Here is a 20,636-nt window from a genome sequence, read left to right as displayed (position 1 = left end):
ATTTAAAAACTAAAATTAGCCAGATCGGTTTGGCCCTTCTCGACTTTTTTCGAGACTAATGACACAACTTGTTTGTATGGGTGATTAGAAAATTGTGGATTTAAGACTTTTTCAGGCAATTTTTATAATTTTCCTCTCCGTAAGAACCATCCCGGTACCTCTAAAAACATTCTAAACAAAGAATTTGCGAAATCGGTTCTGCGGTTCTCGAGTTATGCGCTTAACAACACATTTTGCGATTCATTTTTATATTATACAAGATATAATTCCTGTTTTTTGAGAATTTATTGAGAGTAGAGGAACCTTATTACAACCGGACGGAAGCGGCATTCCTTTTCCATTAGAACAACAAATTTTTTTCTGAAAATATGCACTCCGAAACATAATTCGTTTGTCTCAAGATTTTGAAAGATGGACTTCCAATCCAACTTAATGAATTTTCTACTCAGCATTATCTTCATTATTTTGGACTGAGAGGCGATGTTCTCAAGATCTGTTGATCGGCGTTAATAGTTTGAAGTTAGCTCAAACTAGCTCACTGAAACACCCCACAGTTAACTAATCTTGGAAGCATCTGATATAATTCGACACTTCGTAGCTAATATGGTTGCTAAAAATCTATGAGCATGCGGCACATACCAACAATTATATCTAATACATCCATAAAGCTCTCTGATTCATTTGATTTATTACTTCGTCAGTGATTTTATGGACATCCGCTGACAAGTCTCTTAAAAACTAGCTAGTTGTATGATATTTTTCAAAAGTTTTTGTTGTTGCATATCGTCGACAAATTTTCATTGACTCTACAGCAACAAATCATTGAAGTGATTCCACAGAATTCGCGAATGGAAATATGGTCGAAACAAGTTGTATATGAGTGTGTGTCTGAATGAACGAGGACTATACATATGGATGTATAGTGGGTATCTGTATTTACTTAAACAATATTTTTTCATATTTTTCCACTAAATCTAGAATGAATGTGTTTATCTTTATGCTTTCAAATGTATGCGGAAGCCAGTGAGTGCATGTGTATATGTGTGAGGCAACACCAGATCACCATCATATCATGACCACCGCCTCGATCATGGACGCTGCTATGCTTTTCCATTAGCGAGATTGTTTGCTCGCGCTCGTTTGTGACTTATGCTGGGGCTTAGCGCTTGCTGCGTGCAGCAGCAACAATAACAACAATACGGGGAGCAAAAAGAACAACAACAACAACAGACAGTGTGCAATATTTAGCATGCAACATAGCAAACGCTCGTAAAATCGTAAAATCGTAAAATCAGTGAGTTCACTCTTTGGCATCAACAAGCCGCACTGGCGACTATGGAACACCACTGCAGCGTAGCTGTATTAAAATAGTTTTCTTTTATCATTTTTTGTATGTGTTTTTGCCACCAAATCGATAGCTTAGCGCAGCTTTGAAAGAGTTGTAAAGTTTAATAAACACACGCTTCAGCGGATGTACTACTATTAGAGCGGATTTTCGCTGTGGATCTCTACGAATGGGTAAAACACTGTATTGCCGCGGCTTTCTGTATTAGTGTGAGCATTTTTTTTTTGTTAAGAGAGCGGTTTTCATGAGTTTTTTGTGTGGAAAAAATGGAGATTTGTAGATTTCAAATTCTTGAAGACCCATATAACAAAAGTAGGACTAAAAAATAAGAATTGAAAGATCGATATGAACATCTCTCTAACTTTAGCATAAGAAACTTTAGACGGATGGCCGATTAGACCCGATAATTAGATAAGTACACTGTTAAATATTGTAAATTAAGCACTTCTCCACTTACCTCCGTTAAAAATAGCTGCAGCAAAGCCAGAAAATTCTTGCTATCCGCCAGCACATACTTGCTATAGTTCTTGAAACACGACTCAAGCGTGTAAAAATCTCGCCAGTTCTGCACGCCCAGACGCCCGTCACACATAGCGCGGCAGATCAGAGCATAAACCACGCCGGGATCTTGCAACCGAGTCGATTCCAAAATGCAACTACTCTTCTGCCGCTCCACTGACGAGGCATCCCCTCCATCCATGCGTCGCGCAAATGCGCCGCCATCCATTTGCTGAGCACAGCGCTCGCGCAACAACAACAAGGCCACAACATGCTGCAACTCATTGGCATCGACAAATTTCTCCAACATACCTAACACCACCTCCTTTTGTGTATCCAACTCGCGGCTATTCGCCAGCAACGCTTCAGCCGCAGCAGCGGCGGCGGCCGACTCCTCAGCAGCGTGACGACGTTGTTGTACCGGCGAACGTGTGACGGGACTTTGAAAGGGTGCCCGATAGTCAGCGAGCGTGTTGAGTGCGGCATTGCCACCGACGAGCGGCATGAAGAAGATCTCGTAGGAGAGCGATTTGAGCGCGAGCACAGCACAGTCCAGCACCGCATTGTTAGCGAGTAAATTGTTGGTGATGCTGATGATTTTCGGTATTGTTATCAGTTTGCGATCACTCTTGTGTGTCAATTGTATGAGGAACTTGATCATTGGTGGAATGATGACTGGACCATTTCTATAGTGAGTGAAAGAAAAGTGTTTAATAAAGCTAATTTTTATGTTGGGGAAGCATTTTACTTAGTAATTTTATTAAAAATAAAAATAGTAAATCACATTCTTTAAGTATACTATAAGATAGGTTTTCTCAAGATCAATAATTTTACTAGGGTTCACGAATTTTGATTTGTTGTATGTAGAACAATGTACCAAAATAACAGCTCTTTGCAATATTGAGCGAGTTGTTATCAGTAACCGAATAGCATTATTTAGAATAAACTCGAATCAATCCCATTAAGTAGTGTCTGTCGAACTAGCCAGAAAAAATAATTTCTGAACAATACCTTGATGACTCTTCTACATTCCAAAACTCATATTGGTTAGTGATGATTTCTTGGACGTCTAGAAGTATGTAAAAGCTGCGACTTGAGCTTCTTAAAGACTTTCCAGAATCATGGAATAAAATGAACAACTTTTTATTTTAAACTGGCGATGTTTTGTGTTCTCGGCCCATACCGAGACCCTGTAGTGCCAAAGAAGAAGAAGAAAAAGAAGAAGGACTATTAGATAGGTAGGTAACGTGGATGCCAGATGACGCACCTAGGCTTTTAGGAAGCCCATTGTGAATCCACCGGCACTCGAATCTCCTTACACTTCAATGTCCTCTTTGAACAACTCTGTAGCTTATATAAACACAAAAAACAACTCAACAAGTTTAATGTACGCAACCTCCGAGATGCCGTCGAGAAAACCGTGTCCGAATGTTGCGATTCTTCGCCTTCTATTTCTTGGCAGCTCCTACAGTAGTCATTGTTTGGTAACCTCAGTCTGTCGGCATGTCTTCATAACAGACAATGACAGGAGTACTAACTTCCTACTAGAGTTCTTATGTCCTTCCTTTTCAATTTCAGTAGGCGGTACGGCCTTTATTCCAATTAGGCCACGTCTGCCTGCTAGTTGAGCATTTTATACACTTCCACCGGGATTCAGCCAAATCTATGACCTGCTTATCAATGCAATGTCTACAAGTGGCCAACGGCATGCATATAGCCTCCTTACTGGGATCCAATTGTAAGGTTGTGCCTAATCTGGCTAGTTCATATGTTCTACAGTAATTTGGAATATCACTGCTCATGTCATTCTTTTACTATCTTAAAAGAAATCCTTAGGGTCTTAAGTGATTTTAAAGCCGCTTTGCTGCTAACTCAGCAGCCTTTTTCAGACAACAACAAACTTGCAACAAATTTTTTAATAATAATCAAGACTATTTTTACTAAATTTTTTTCTTAAAAAACCCGTAAAAAAGATTGAATCCCGAATTTCCGAAGATTTTAATTTATTGAATGAAAAAGACACTACCTATTGTAGTCAAATAGTTGAAAAACTAGCAATCGGAGACCCTGAAAAATACATTTGGATCTATCCTGGGAGATAATATTAAGTTAAAAACGAAAGGAATTCCACAATTTGGTGACAAAAGATAGGCTTAAAGCTTGGACAAATTGTACATTGGATAAGGAGATATGAAGTTAGAAACAAAAGAGCCAGTTTGAAGAATCTCCGCTAAGTAGCCAAGTAAGCCAAACATAGCTCTTAGACATTTAACTGTCATACTTTAAATAGGATTTTCTTTAATTTCAAATATTTAATAGAAACAACTTTAAGAATAAATACAACTACAAATCTTCGTAAAACACCCTGACCATTAGCAATAAAATGATTTATCGCATATTTTCCAGCATTAAATTGCACTCGGAAATCAGACGCTTGTTCATCATTTATTGTTAGCAATTAATATTTAATCACTTAATGCCTATTTGAATGACAAATTTCTTTTAAGCTTTAAATTTTATCGATTATTAACAGAGTGGCTCGCATGTATGTATGTATATGTGTGTGTGTGAGTGTGTAGCACAACCAAAATGGAGAGTCTAATTTCCATAGAAAATCCTTTAAAATGCTTTAGGCTCACTTTGCTAACCAACTGCCATAACAAAATGTGTTTGTATGTGCAATTGTTGCTGCACACACACACACACAAACACACACACAGAGTGAGTCTCTCACTGCGATATTTGAGTGATATTTGAAATTCAAATGCATCAACAGCAGCTAAAGATAACATTTTATTTTCCAATTGAAAACGAAAATAATCCTGCAGCAGCAGCAGCCACAACAACAGCACACACATACAACAGCACACATGCACGGTGACGTTTAGGTGAACGGTGTTTTGGTGTTTTAGAACCACAACCACAGCCACGGTCGCCACCAATACAACGCAGACAACCAACAACAAACAGGCGAATTTTCATTGTTTCCGACAATGCTTCCTGTTTCCGACGCCCGCTCCACCCACCATCAGCAGAGTTCATCATTCACTCAACCACACATACACACACACACACTGGCACATAAGCAAATAAATAAATAGGCAACAACTATGGCGTATATACAGTTACATTTGTGGCATGCCACCAGCGACAAATCAACAACATGCAACATGCAACATTCAGCAGTCAGCTTTCAACATTCAACACTCACCTGACTATGCCATTTTCAATTAAATCCAAATTGTTTAAAATCTGATCAAATATTACATTTTTCGAGTCCAACACACTGTAAGTGACATTGAGTTCCAGCAACTGCGACAACAACTCCAATATGGGCGCCTGGACACGTGCATTCGATTTGAGGAAAAGCTGAAAATATGCGAAAATTTTCAAATGCAATTTTATTCATTTATTTCACTGTATTTGTTTGTATGTGTGTATGTGTGTGTGCGTGCATAAATCAATATATTAGGTAGTAGTTAGCAGTGTGTAAATAATAAATGTTTACACTCTGAAAGCTGTGCGGCAAATCTGTTGAGGGATCATTTCAATCAACTCTACGTTGCCACAGAGGCACCAATACAGCCAACACAGCCAGCTGGCTAGCTCTTGTGGCCTTTTTGATTATATTAATGGCCGTCTGGCCAAGTCAATGTTGCAACTTGTGTGCCACACAGAGCAAATGAGTAGTGCAGCTCAAGTGGCTTAGAAAATCGGCTCGAAGTGGTGGGCTGGCTATTCACAGTCACCTAACACTAAGGTCTTGCTGTTCATGCTCTAATTTATTATCATAGATAAGGATATGGAGAATCAAGCTAACAGACTACGTTCAATGTGTATTGAATGCAGCACCAAGTGGCAGTTGCGATGGGTGGAAGCACGAGCTTGAATGGAGACAGAGATTATTATGGAAGTGATTGGTTCGTTTTCGTTAAAAAAATACGGCTATTATTGGATACTGTTTACTTATATGCAATCTGTTAGAGTTAAGTTAGAGAAAATTCGAGAGATTGAGATTAATTTTCTATAACTATGGAACCCTAAACCACAAAAAAGTAAGATATCTTTATTGGCGTCAAGTAAAATTATTTCTTCTTACGGTCCACTAAAGTCAGAAGCCTCTTTCATCTAAAGATGCGGCTGCGAACCTTCAAGAGCTCGATGCAGGCTCGTTAGCAATCTATAACTTTTGGCTTATTATCGATACTCTTAAAATGCTGCTAAACTTTATTGGATCCGACCCAATTTATGTCCGACGATGAGACATAAAATCCCATACATAAGCTGGTTGAACATTTTTGGTTGAATGCGCAAGAAAAAATCAGGATAGACTCCGATAGTAAGTAAGATAATACGGTTGTGTATCGACTTTCGGGCCAGGGACTAAAGTTCCTTTCTTTCGACCAATTCGTCAAACGATATTTTGTTTCTTGATTTCCCAAACGGAGAAACTCTTTGAAGAAGGAAAAAATCACCCCTAAGTACTCGTTTATCTGTAATGTGTGCGGATCCATAAACTATTTAAACCGGAACGGTCTCGTTGGTACTGCGAGATCTGGAGTGTCTTCAATTTGGTTCCCTTGGTCGAATACTGGTTTGGTTAGGTATATTATATTACGTCACAGGCCTGATCCCCGATATCACGAGTATCCCACATAGTCTGTTGAAATAACGGTTCTTTGTAATGCCAAGAATTCCTAAGGCTGGACCTAAAGACTCTCAGGTATCAACTATTTTCTGAAAATTGCCAGTGGTTTTAAAGTCTTGATGTCTGTATGGCCATATTGCGTATCATTTCTGCACTTTCACAATTTATTCTAATCTTCTTCAAGACATCCTTCCATGTTTTGAAGAAATTTGTTCAAACCACCAATTCGAATACATTCTTCACGGTCTTAAAAGGCAAATTAAAATGCTCTATATGGAATTCACTTAAGTGACTGAGAAATTTTGAAATTTCAATTATTTTCAATTTGATGAATTTTAAGTCCGGACTTTGAAGTATCACTACCCAATCAACAACGCTAACTGAACACATTTATAGTTAGGTCCTTCATCATAATACACGCACACTTCTGTACGTTAGTCTGTTTTGTTCCATGTATCATTAACCGCGAGAGTGTAGTATAACGGTACTCACCATGAGACAATAGATTACCAACGGCTCAAACAGTTTAATATGCTTGACACAGTCACCGGCACGCTCCGACTTGGCAGCTTGCAAATTTAGGCCGCTCGCAAATAATTCGCCCATCAAGCGATAGTATTCCGTAGCCGACAAGTACGGTTGATTGTGATAGTCGCCAACAGCAACAGCTGCACGCACACCGCCACTGGCATGCGAGCCGCCGACGGAGTCAATGAGCGCCTGACCACGGTTGGCATAAGTCGCTTGTGCACCAATTATATGCGGCTCATTGTGTCTGACAGTTGACGTAGTCATTGTCGGGGTCGACAAACCGTCACCCGCTGCCCCGCCACGCAGCGCGCTGGTTGAGCCATCACTTGCTGTTGCCATTGATCTCGGCAGTCCTCCTGCTGCGGCCGTGGAAGCCAATGTTGTTGCCACACCGGAATTTATGGCATGCAACATGCTCATAGTCTGCTGTTGATCGCCACTGGCTTGCGTGAACTTACTACCGCTGCTGCTATTGCTGCCTCTACGGCTGCTGCCACTACTACCCTGCTGTGGCTGTTGCTGTTGTTGTTTGTTGTATGTTGTTGGCCATTTTTGTTGTTTCTGCGGACTCTGCTGCTGCTGCTGCTGTAGGTGTAGCTGCAGCTGTTGTCCTTTGCTGCGCACCACAAAATACGGTCTTATGAATGTGGCATAATAGTCTCGCTGCTGGTTGCCATAATTTTGGCCAAATAAATATTTCAACAGTTGCCGCAGACATGCGATGCACTCGCCGGGCGCATAATTTACGAGTTTGCTCAAATACTGGAGAATTTCTTCAATTAATTTTAGAGTGGCGTTGGTTGGGAAGACTCCGCCACCACCGCCGCCACTACCGCCGGGTCCAGCGTTGAATGCAGTATCCGCGCCACTGCTGCCGGGACTGTGACCGCGCTGCCGTCCATGGCTGGGAGTGTGGCCGGTGGGCGTGCCGGCGGGTGTTGGTGCGGTGTGTGCGCGCAATTCAATGCAAAGGCCCAAAGTGTTGAGGCACGTCCGGAGTAGTGAAATTAATAACCTGCCGGATTCTTGATTTATCGTTATCTGGATATGCGACGGGAGAGAATAGAGAAATAGAGGTTACAACAGTGTTTCTAAGTGTATGTGCGAGTACAAGTGGGGTAAAATGTTTGTATGTGTATGTGTGTTGGTGAGCTAGAACAAAGATTAGTGGAATTTGCTTAAAACTAACGCGCGGAATTAAGTGCAATTAATTGAAGATATATTTTACTCAGCGCAATTAACTGAGACTTTAAGTGAATGTTTTTGCTGAATCACGCTCATTTAAAGCCTAAATTAAAATTTTAACTCACTAAAATTCAAAAAAAATTACATAAAATCCAAGCAGACCATATCACATAGTATCAAATCAAACCATATGACATCGCATCAATCTTGTTTGCATAATATCACATCACATCAAAGAAAACATCATAAATCTCTTCACATCATATCAAATGTCGCCAAATTGATGTTATCACATCATGCTTTATCACTTTAGATCACATCACTCAAATCAATTACTCTTTACATCACATTTTATATACCATTATATTGTAAAAAATCACATCTCAAAATATTTATCATCTATTAATAAACTCACTTTACGCTCTATAACTCTGCATCACGTCAACAGAAACTTCTTAATATCTCATTCAAATTCACATCAGTATATCACTTAAATCAAATATCCGTTTACATCACTCAAATCACATATCATACATTACATCACATCACACCATATCACCTGACATCGCATCATATCAAATCAATCACACAAAATCGACAACGTTATGGAAGTGACATCACATCTTATCATCTTATACTACACCACTTAAGATAACATGATATCACATCACACATCAACATCACATCAACGCCTTTTCTTTTTATACTCTCGCAACAAATGTAGCTAAAGAGAGTATTATAGTTTTGTTCACATAACGGTTGTTTGTAACACCCAAAACCAAACGAGTTAGATATAGGGTTATATATACCAAAGTGATCAGGGTGAAGAGTGGAGTTCAAATCCGAATGTCGGTCTGTCCGTCCGTCCATCCGTCCGTCCGTCTGTGCAAGCTGTAACTTAAGTAAAAATTAAGATATCTTGATGAAACTTGGCACACTTATTTCTTTTCACCATAGGAAGGTTGCTTTCGAAAATGAGCAAAATCGGACCACGACCACGCCCACAAAATGGCGAAAACCGAAAACACATAAAGTGCCATAACTAAGCCATAAATAAAGCTATTGAAATAAAATTTGGTATGAAGGATCGCACTATGAAAGGGCATATTTGGATGTAATTTTTTTGGGGAAGTGGGCGTGGCCCCGCCACCTACCAAGTTTTTTGTACATATCTCGCAAACCAATAGAGCTTTATAAACCCAACTTTCTGCAGTCTTTTTTTTTAGCCACTTCCTAATGCAGTCCAAAAATGGAGGAAATCAGATCATAACCACGCCCACCTCTTATACAAAAGTTAGGTTGAAAATTACTAAAAGTGGGTTAACTCATTAACGAAAAACGTCAGAAACACTAAATTTCACACAAGAAATGGCAGATGAAAGCTGCACTCAGATTTTTTTACAAAATGGAAAGTGGGCGTCGCCCACTTATGGGTCAAAAACCATATCTCAGGAACTACTCGACCGATTTCAATGAAACTTGGTTTGTAATAGTTTCCTTACATCCCACAGATATGTTGTGAAAATAGGCGTTTACTTTACAATATATAAAGTAAGTAGATTTTTATATAAAGTAAAAGTAAGTACAAGTGAAGATATCGATGCAGAACTTTGCACAAATACTATGTTAATAGTGTGGCAGCCCCATTCTAAAAATCGCCAAATCGGACCATAGGTTTTTAAGGCCCCATATATCGAACACGAGGACCTCGGTGCTTCTAACCTAATATTATGGTTTCCAACTTTCAATGGACTTTATACAATATATATGACGAATATGTGGGTCAAATTGTGTATTATATAATATAAATAAAGTTAAATAAATAAATTGCGAGAGTATAAAATGTTCGGTTACACCCGAACTTAGCACTTCCTTACTTGTTAGATTTACTAGTTAAGACAATGCCCGCTCAGGGGCAGCGGCGAATGCAGTACCCTTAATCTACTCCATACCTTTCAGTTACCTTAAGCTCTGCCTAAAGCAGTGGATGCTAGGGGAACATGTCAGGTCTTGGAACATCTGCAACACGGGTCATAGCACCAAACTACTATGGGGTAATGTTGACAGTGGACAGACCAAATAACTTCTAATTTTGAGCAAAAGAGAACTTACCTCTAAGAGGCCACCTGCAGAGACTGGACTTCAATCGGCAGTCAAACCTAGGAGAAATTGAGCAGGTGGGATGGACTGGGAAAACTTAGAAGCTTCGTCAAATCGACCGAAGTGTTTAGATGACGATTGTCAGGGTACACTTGGGGAGCATAATAGGCCTAATGATGCCATAAGTGCGGTCAGTCAGGCTCTCTTTGCCTCCCTTTTCAACCAACCAACAAACCAGACAATGCCCTCACACTTATGGGTAGTGTTATCCCTGTATGGTCCAAAATTTGTCATAGTCCAACAAAATCTAAGATCTTTAAGAGAGCCACACAAAAACTCGATCGAACAAAAGTCACATACATACAGATCCATAATGAAGAGCAGGCAACTCTCACATTGAGAACTCACACAGTCCCACCCGCCGTTTGTCAACTTTATGCATCATTTGAAGAGTGATAACGCTACTACGCGGTGCATACTCTTAGAGTTTTATGTGCAAACCCTTAAGCGTATCTCTGCAGCTATCTGGAACATGTTTGGGCAACACGTCCGTGCGTAAATCAGAAGTAAACCCTTCACACAAATTACATTACCACAAAAGCTTTAAAACGAAACTGCAACCAGACAAACAGAAAAACAAAAGCAAAGCATTAAGATGCGCAGCAAAACGGCGGGCGTGTGTGGGGCACTCAGTCCAGTCAGTGAGTCCGTCAGTTAGAGTTGCAGCTATTTTGGTAGTCGTTACACCCATTGTAACTTTAAATGCTGCACAAATTACCACTTTGCAACATGAACGCATATGTGTGTGTGTGTGAGAATGTGTGTAGATACATATGTTCCACACTCAATCGCTGCATTCGCATTACTCGGTTTCGCGCTACTGCCCTCCCCACGGCTTGTTGGCTTGTCTTTATGATTTCTGCTAGTTTGCAACTTTTTAAACCACAAGTATCAGATACTAAAAATCCTCGCAACCCACGCGAAAAGCCACAAAATCTCGCACACAACATATTCGGCAGTCGTGCGGTTGAACACACATTGGAACAACAGCAACAAAGACAAATACCTGGGCAGTTGGAGAAGTCCGTGAGAGGCTGAGCTTTTCGCCTAACCTCATTTAACAGGCTGTGACATTCCATTCCAAAGATTCCATTTAAAAGTTTCTGCAAAAGTGATAACAATTTGATATCGGAACCCAGTAAGGGTCTTCAAAAATACTAAAGGAAAGCTGAACCATTAACTTCAATATATTACTTGGTTCAATCTAAAGGTACGAAATGGTTGCGAACCCAGTCCCCCACTAACATTAAAAAAATCTCACAGTGATCTCTCATTTGTCGGATAGGCCTGAAATGGGACGAGTAGGCCAGTCATGCTTTTAACCAAATTTATATTCGTATGTCGCTTTTTTTTAAGTCACTGATATACCCAACAGCCCTCGTATGAAAAAGAAGAAGAACATGACAAACTGCATTTGGCTGTAAGCAATACCCAAAAAGCCCCACGGGATAGTATTTACATGCCCAGACGGAGAGCGCATATCCATAAGCATTCATAGACACTCACACACATTACATATGTAGCTACAGATAAAGTCTCTTTCCAGTCCACAATCGACATTTAAATTCGCGAAAGACCGAAACAAACTGACTGGGGTCAGACAAGTTTACGCAGCAAAGCCGGAGAACAAGGAGCAGAGCACCAGCATAAGCACAGCGAGAAGCCAACGGGAAACTTTTACAATTTACGTAATGTTCAAGAGAGAAGTCACTAATGCGCGTCAACCAGCAACTACAAGCTGGCCGACCCAAAGTGAGGGTTACATATGATACTTATACGCTTTGCAATTGCATTTGGGCTCGAAACAGTTGGGATTTGGTGTGAAGCTTTCGCGCCCTACGTGCACACAACGGTAATATACATACAAACATACACACATTTGTCTGAAAATACACAAAAATAACGGACGCAGAGAATACAGATTGTATTCTACTTGACTTTACACTTCGATGTCTGTCTGTCTGTCTCTGTGCGTATGTCCGTATGTGTGTGCGTCATGCGACGCAATTACGCTTACCTTGTAGCTGTCATTAGCACTTCTTAAAATGTTGTAAAGTTTTATATAAATGTAATCGCTGCCGAAATATCCGACGCTCTGCACCAGCGCCAATTCCTTCGCATTGGCGAACAGATCGCTCTTCTGCACTTTCACGAAAAGCTGGGGCTTCTGCTGCGTAATCAAATGATAGTAGATATTGAGTATCTTCATGACGTGCACCAACAGTTGATCCAATTGTAATTGCAGGGCACGTTCCGGTTGATCAGCGGTTAGCGTGGAGGCCAGCATGTAACCTGGGAATAGATAGATGGGAAGTGTGAGATGATGGTTAATATTTATTAGCAAGAATGTGTCTGAAATATATTTAAGTACTACGAAATAATAAGAGTGGCAAAATAATCGATATATTTTCTCAATTAGTAATTAAAAGATATTAAATATACTTTGGTCAGAGTAAGTTTTCTCTCTTAGTCAGAGTTAAAGGTTTAACCTCTAGAACCTATAACCTAAAAACACCTGATACTTGACGTTTCGAGAAAATTTAAGGAACGAAGCCTTTTTAGGTCGAAGTAGCAGAGTTATCAATGACATACCCTAAGACCTATCTACTGGAATTAAAGTGTGAATTGACACCGCTGACTATCTCGAATTAGAAAATCGGATGGGTTTAGTAAATGGAAGGGACCTGGTAAGGACTATAAACTAATTGAAATGCTACTCAGATAAGATTTTTGGACATAATAAAGATGACTTACTTCTAAGTATACTAAGCTATAGTTAGTCTTTTAAAAAACTACTCCTCATCGGTTAGATTGGTATTTAGCTTAAAAAAGAAAAGCCAAAATTTTGTAAAATTGAAATTTATTTCTCAGCACAGTAATATTTTAGTTCCAAAATCTGGATTCAGCGATACTCCAACTTTTTTAAGCCGTCTGAAAAATACGGTTTATTGAAATCTGAAACATATGCCTCTGGAGGTGATAACATTCTCATTCAACTCATATTTTTGTCCAGGGGTCTTAATCTTCGGTATATGTCTTCGCCAATAGCGTCGGCATAATAATTCGTCATAGTCGAGCTCCTTCCCCAGGTAGTCGATTTTGACTATATCTTGTGTATTCCAAAACATGATGGCGAACACATTTCCCGTCGTTAGAAGAGTTTTTGATCTCTTCAAAGCTGTTTCGTCAGCTGTTCCTTGGTCTGTGCTATGTACCAGTGGATCCATGTTACGATGAAGTACACAAACTCACAGAAACTTCCATGGATTGTGTTTGAAGAAAATATACAGGAGGTCTGCCAATACCAGATTGTGAATCGTGTCACATTGTTATCCCCGGGAGCCAATTTCGGGGTGTCTGGGCGTGTATTATCAAAAACCGAAAGACGAGTAAAACATAGTCAGCATTCAAGTGCGCTTTGATTTCAGAGAGTGGGATCACCGACCGATATTTCCTTTTTATTTGTCGAAAATTCAGGGGCAACCCTATTTCCATGCGTGATCTAAACAAAACTAAGAGTGTATTTACGCTGAAAGTAGACGCCTTGTAAAATTCTGTTTTTATAGTGCCACAGTCGTACAGTGAGGTTAAGTATTTATCAGACCGCTTTCGATGTCATCTTAAGCAATGTTTGATGAAGTATAAAAATATGTGGAGGGTATAATTAAACCTGGATAAGGAAGCGAAACGAATGGGTCTGGAGGTGAATGAGGACAAGACGAAATATCTCCTATCATCAAACAAACAGTCGGCGCAATCGCGTCTTGGCTCCCACGTCACTGTTGACAGTCATAACTTCGAAGTCGTAGATAATTTCGTATACCTGCATCAACAACAACAACAATGTCAGCCTCGAAATCCAGCGCAGAATAACTCTTGCCAACAGGTGCTACTTTGGACTGCGTAGGCAATTGAAAAGTAAAGTACTCTCTCGACGAAACAAAATCAAACTCTACAAGTCGCTTATCATTCCCGTCCTGCTTTACGGTGCAGAACATTGGCAACGGCGTATACCGCAGACGATGGCGATGGGCTGTACGAGTTATACGACGACATTGACATAGTTCAGCGAATAAAATGACTATGGCTACAGCGACTAGCGACTACGCTGGCTAGGTCATGTTGTTCGAATGGACGAAAGTGCTCCAGCTCTGAAAGTGTGTTCGATGCAGTACCCGCCGAAGGAAGCCGAGGAAGGGGAAGGCCTGTTTACACTTGGGATCTTCAACTGGCGCCAAACTTCGAGGGAAAGAGAGGAGTTGTGGGCTGTCATCGATTCGGCTATAACCGGCTAAACGGTTTCAAGGCCAATCACATACATAATTAAACCCCGCTAAATTTATCCTTTTTTTATTTATTGTTATTTTTGTTAATTCATAACAATTTATAAATACCAAATATTTTACAAATCCCATTAAATAGCTCCGCAATTAAATTAGTGCCTCAAAGAGTTACCAAAACTAGGTGAAATCAAATAAAATCAAATTAAAATTAATGCATTAGCATATTAACCACAGTTATTTAATTTTATTGTAATTTATTTTACTTTATTCGGTTTTTTTTTTTTCTTCTTCAGTGTAATTGTTAACATTTTATGCAGGATTTGATGCATAAATAACGGCTTTCCGTGGTAACCGTAAATTAACAACAATAATTGAAATTATTGAATTATTCCGTGAATAACAAAAACATGGTAATTATTTGGCACGTGTGCTTTGCATACAAAATTTGAAAATGTCTACAAACGAAATGAAATATTTGCATTATTGGAAATATTAAATTACGAAAATCTCGCGAGCGTGTGTAATTACTTAAATGCAACTACTGCAGGTGGCCATCCATACATACATACATACATATGTGTGTAACTGTAATACATATGTAAAACATTTATTTATATGTAGGTGTAGGTGTGTGTGTGTGTTTGTTTAAATGCTAATTGCAAATGTCAATTGACAAATCGTAAATCGAAATGTTAAAGCATATGATTTTATTGCGGTTCCATTGAATTCGATTAACCCGAGGCGACTGTGAAAAAATGAGCTATTATTAAGTAAAATTGAATAATATTTACCAATGCATTACATTATTGGTACTTATTTATAAATACATAAATACATTTGTAAGCACATATAGTGGACGGCGATTGGGAATGCATTCGTGCATTCAAGCATTCAGCCGTTCAGGCGTCAGACATTCGGTTAGTTAGGCAAAAAAACAAACAAACAAACAATTGGCAACTGGCAACCATAATGAATAAGGTAGCGCTAAGTTCGTATACTAGCAAGAGCTTGTGAAATATTTCAAGTAGAATTGCCATTGAATTCAAAATTTTTTATTAGACGAAACTATGAAAGAATTACAACCAATCAGAAGGATAGTTAGTTAATCATAAACCGATTTCAACCAATTCAATTAAGATCCATCACATATTGACCTATATATCCGGAAGAACATTAATAAGAAGAACAAGAATCCTAACTTGTAGTATATGGGATCAGATAAATATCTTGGCCCTATTCCATCTATTTTCGAAACGAAACTACAGTTTACTTAAGAAAATATATCCACTCAATTCTGTTAAGATATCTTACATACTGACCAAAATATATGCTATAAATTCAGCCGAAAGTTCGAAAGTTACTGCATTAACGAGTACAGTGGGGGGTACGAAAAGATATATATATATACATATATACTTGGCGTAGAAACCGCTGAAGCGATTATAGCCGAATCCACGAGAGCGCGCCACTCGTTCCTCCTTTTTGCTTTTTGGCGCCAACTGGAAACACCAAGTGAAGCCAGGTCACTTTGCATTTGGTCTCTCCACCGGCTGGCTTCCTCCAGCGGGTACTGCATCGAACACTTTCAGAGCTGAAGTGTTTTCATCCATTCGTACAACATGACCTAGCCAGCGTAGCCGCTAGTCGCTGTAGCCGTAGTCTTTTTATTCGCTGAACTATGTCAATGTCGTCGTATAAATCGTACAGCTCATCGTTCCATCGTTGCGGTATTCGCCGTTGCCAATGTTCAGAGGACCATAAATCTTACGCAAAACCTTTCTCTCGAAAACCCCAAGAGTCGTCTCATCGGATGTTGTCATCGTCCACGCTTCGACGCCATACATCAGGACGGGAATAGTGAGTGACTTGTAGAGTTTGATTTTTGTTCGTCGAGAGAGGACTTTACTTTGCAATTGCCTACTCAGTCCAAAGTGGTACGAAAATATACTGATCTGATTTTACCAATGTTTAGCACCAGGTCACAAAGATGCCGAAACCATCTCAAATTTTATTAAGTTATTCCATATACTGACTGATATTTTTGGTCGAAAGTCGGTCCTAGGCACTGAGATACTCGATACCTGGGTGCCGTTAAAAGTTATAGTCCAATTATGACCTTTTTGTAGTTATGTATTATATAAACTTATTTTGTTATCTTCATTGCTGTTCATAGCACAATTTCCATCTTTTTCAAACTGTTACGTTCCAAATTTCATTCAGTAAGGTCCAGAAGGTATAATATATTGAATATAATATGGTGTCGTACAATTTTTGAATCTCAGGCGGACAGCGATTTTTAAAATTCATCGGATTCTCTTAAAACTCGTTATTCGGGGTTTCTCGGGATCGCTGATTACGAATTTGATGTTACTTTTTCAAAATTCAAAATGGCGAACCACTATGGCGGACATATTATAAAAAATGTCCATATTAGATCCGCCATTTTGGTTTTCTGGGGTTGTCTCAAAACCCTCATCTGATGGGGTTAAATGCACTTCGGATTCGGATTCAGCGACCACAAAAACATATAGCACACATAGAAAGAGCCCAGGTCATGATAAAAAAATTTTTTGTGCGGCTGTGTTACCAATTCGTTTTGACTTATTTTAACACTGTTCCATGAAGTTGGATAATATAGATGGAGCTGTTAGTAAGAGATGGTGGGGCATGGACAGACGGACTGACTGACATCCACAAATTAAGTCTCCCAGTCATCCAGATTACCTTGATGTGACTTACTATACACATATCCTATTACAAACAACCGTTAGCAGCATGTTACGTGGGTATAAATTTATAATAACAACAAATTAGGTCTAACAAAAAAACCGGCATGTAATCGAACTGAGCGCAAACAGTAATACTAAAATAGCTTAACTTGCATGAGTAAATTGGAATCGACAACTGAAACAATCTAATTAATACCGATGCACATCCATACATATTTACTTATGAATGGTAATGTGTGTGGGTGTGTCTGTGTCTGTGTCTGTGACGAGGGGACGGACATTAATGCACATTTTATGTTTATCGCTGTATTCAATTTAGCATATTTCCATATTTGCGCATTATTCAACATTTGCGGTACTTAAATGGTGCATTTGCCATGTTGTAGTTGTTGGATTTTGTCAATTGTATTGCTTTTTTGCGCCATTTTGTTTTAATGTTTATTTGTGTTTCGGTAATTTTGTTCGGTTTACAACCGTTATGTATGTAGTAATACTAATTGCATTTAAATCAACAACTAGTGGCAGAGTTAGGAACTGATGCGTATTAGAGTCTAATTAAAGTAATTTGAGATGGTCTATAAAGCCCTAAAGTTTGAGAACTGGCTCCAAAAATAAGGTTTATAAATTGTAGGGAATTTTTTAATTTCAGAAAAATAGTCAAAGGGTTTCTATGACCTATTATGGAGTTTTTTACCACGCCCTCATATTCTATTTGAATTGTATTTTTGTAAAAGTTTCAAAAAAAAATTATTAATTGTAATTGTCTTGGGACTATTTATGGACTCGTATTACAATTTATTATGAAATTTACGAACCTAAGAAGTTCAATAGCTAAATATTAAGATGGTGAAATGTATCGATAAAGAGCAAGGTCATATCAAGCTTAAACTATGGATCTAAACTTTATAAGTCGCTCATTATTCCCGCCCTGATGTATGGTGCAGAAACGTGGACGATGACAACATCCGATGAGACGACTCTTGGGGTTTTCGAGACGAAAATTTTGCGCAAGATTTATGGTCCTCAGAACATTGGCAACGGCGAATACCGCAGACGATGGAACGATGAGCTAGCTGTACGTGTTATAAGATGACATTGGCATAGTTCAACGTATAATAAGACAGGGGCTACGCTGGCTAGGACATGTTGTCCGAATGGATTAAAACACTCCAGCTTTGAAAGTGTTCGATGTAGTACCCGCCGTTGGAGGCATATGAAGAGGTAGGCCTCCACTCCAAGAAGGAAAGACCAAGTGGAGAACGACCTAGTTACACTTGGGATTTCCAACCGGCGTCAAATTGCGAGGGAAAGAGAATAATGGCGCACTATTATCGATTCGGCTAATATCGGTTAAACGGTTTCTACGTCAATTACATACATATAGTACATACATACATACATATGTACATGTCAGATCTATAAATTAATTTATTTTAAAGATTTGATAATAAAACAGAGTTCGTTTTTTCTTCCATTCTTTCATTCTTAAATGCTACAAACTAATTCTGAAATCACTGCACAAAATAGTACATTGTCGAATTCAATAATATTTCGAAAAATCAATGCGTTTTAGAATTTTTAAACCATTGCACCATAGTTCTTGCAATTATACCAGAACCATACATGTGTAGGTTTCGACAGAATCAACCGAAAAAAATCAAATCTCTGGAAAAAGTTGATTTGACTGCTAGACCTAACAAAGAACTGTCTGAAGATCGCTATATAAATTAGGGATTACTTTTTAGCAACTTATAGAAATTATGTCAAAACCCTTACAAAGACATGATGAAAAGGATAAAGACTAATTTGCTCCAACTCTGTTAAATTCATTTAACAGTGGCCGCAGGTTAATCCAAACTTAGATTCAAGTTGATTCTATTTAAGCATTATCTAACAAATCGCTTCTTTTGATAAAATTCTTAAACTGGTACCACCTTAAGTACACAATTTGGAACAAGGATATCCTGGGAATGCTAAGCAAAGGTAATAGCCTAACATTTCATCATCATCCGCTTATTCCCGGTATCCTTCCAATCTCCCTTTACCAAGTCTCTGAAGTTGAGATCTTTGGGTGTCTGAATCTGATCGGTTCATTAATGTTACGATTTGACAATCTTGCGGAGTTGATGGAGATTGCGTAGATGGTTATAGATATATTTAACCAACTTCTGTTGGAAATTGTAGTCCAAAATATGCTCAAACATACAGATTTCTGTCCACCCATCTAAATGAACCCGATCTGAATTCTTGTTCACTTCGGTATAAATTTTATTTAATTTGTATACACTTGCTCCTGCATAAGCAATTTGTTTTCCTAAATCAATGTTTTATTTAGGCTTATTAAGTTTCACTCTAAAAAATCCCACGTGCTGAAAACCAAGCTCGCCTTTTATGCCATTATTTAATAAATTTAACGGTAATTGGCAATGAAATAAATCAGAAGACTAGCAAATATGCCAAAATCCATTAAATTTCAGAAAAGTATTTATAAAAAATAGATTTTTATTTATAAATTAGCATTCTATAATAGACTTATACATGCGATATGTTAATAGATTCATTTAATTGTTAGTTTATTTATTTATTTTATTTTGAAAGAAATACATGCATACAAACAATGCAGTACCTTTCGCTTGGTGGTCGGATTTAAAATTTTATTTATGCATTTTTAAGTCACTTTCACGCTCGCATATTGTTTTGCACTTTTGTGCAATGAAAGGAAATAATTCATATATAATTCACGAAACTTCATAATAGCGGCATAAATTATTATTATTTCATTACCAGCTGACATATGCGTGGACTAACGGAAAGGCGGCGAGTAGGTGGGACAAGCCGTTGGCAGTACGGTAAATAGCAACAACATATGTATGGAATGTCATTCGCAAAGCAATTGCCAGCGAATTAAGTGAATATCGGTCAGAGAGCATGGAAACGTTCGCTGTGTCACAACAACAACAACAGTCACATATGTGTGGATGTCTACCAACCTACGCACCAACTTCCGGTTATTTAGTACATGACCGTTATATTTATGCTTGTCGCTCCTTTGTATATTTGCCACACAGCTCGATCCCACCAATGGGCTTAGCCGCCTATTCACGTCTACTTATGCATTTTCACTCGAAAATTTCCACACAGAGAATTTCAAATGAAAAAAGTGCCTCCGAATAAAAGATTTAGCATAAATTTTCATTTAAAATGTGTAAAAATTCATATTTGTATGTGTGTGGGTGTTTCCTATTTCCATGCTTCAC

At 38.7% G+C, this 20,636-nt stretch overlaps 1 protein-coding gene across 2 annotated transcripts in view; it reads right to left on the bottom strand.

Moving 5' to 3' along the window:
- The window catches only part of LOC105217216 (uncharacterized), a 154,120-nt gene that overhangs the window by 88,739 nt on the left and 44,745 nt on the right, over positions 1 to 20,636 (bottom strand). For both annotated transcript variants that reach the window (XM_054225839.1, XM_054225840.1), the window contains 4 exons: positions 12,385 to 12,659; positions 6,984 to 8,063; positions 5,055 to 5,212; positions 1,803 to 2,529 (listed from right to left, as the gene is read on the bottom strand). In XM_054225839.1, the coding sequence (XP_054081814.1) occupies positions 1,803 to 2,529; positions 5,055 to 5,212; positions 6,984 to 8,063; positions 12,385 to 12,659 (2,240 nt within the window). The remainder of the gene's footprint in view (positions 1 to 1,802; positions 2,530 to 5,054; positions 5,213 to 6,983; positions 8,064 to 12,384; positions 12,660 to 20,636) is intronic.

This window comes from Zeugodacus cucurbitae, chromosome 2 (genome assembly GCF_028554725.1).
Source record: "Zeugodacus cucurbitae isolate PBARC_wt_2022May chromosome 2, idZeuCucr1.2, whole genome shotgun sequence".
Taxonomy (NCBI): domain Eukaryota; kingdom Metazoa; phylum Arthropoda; class Insecta; order Diptera; family Tephritidae; genus Zeugodacus; species Zeugodacus cucurbitae.
This window is presented reverse-complemented; position numbering and strand designations above follow the sequence as displayed.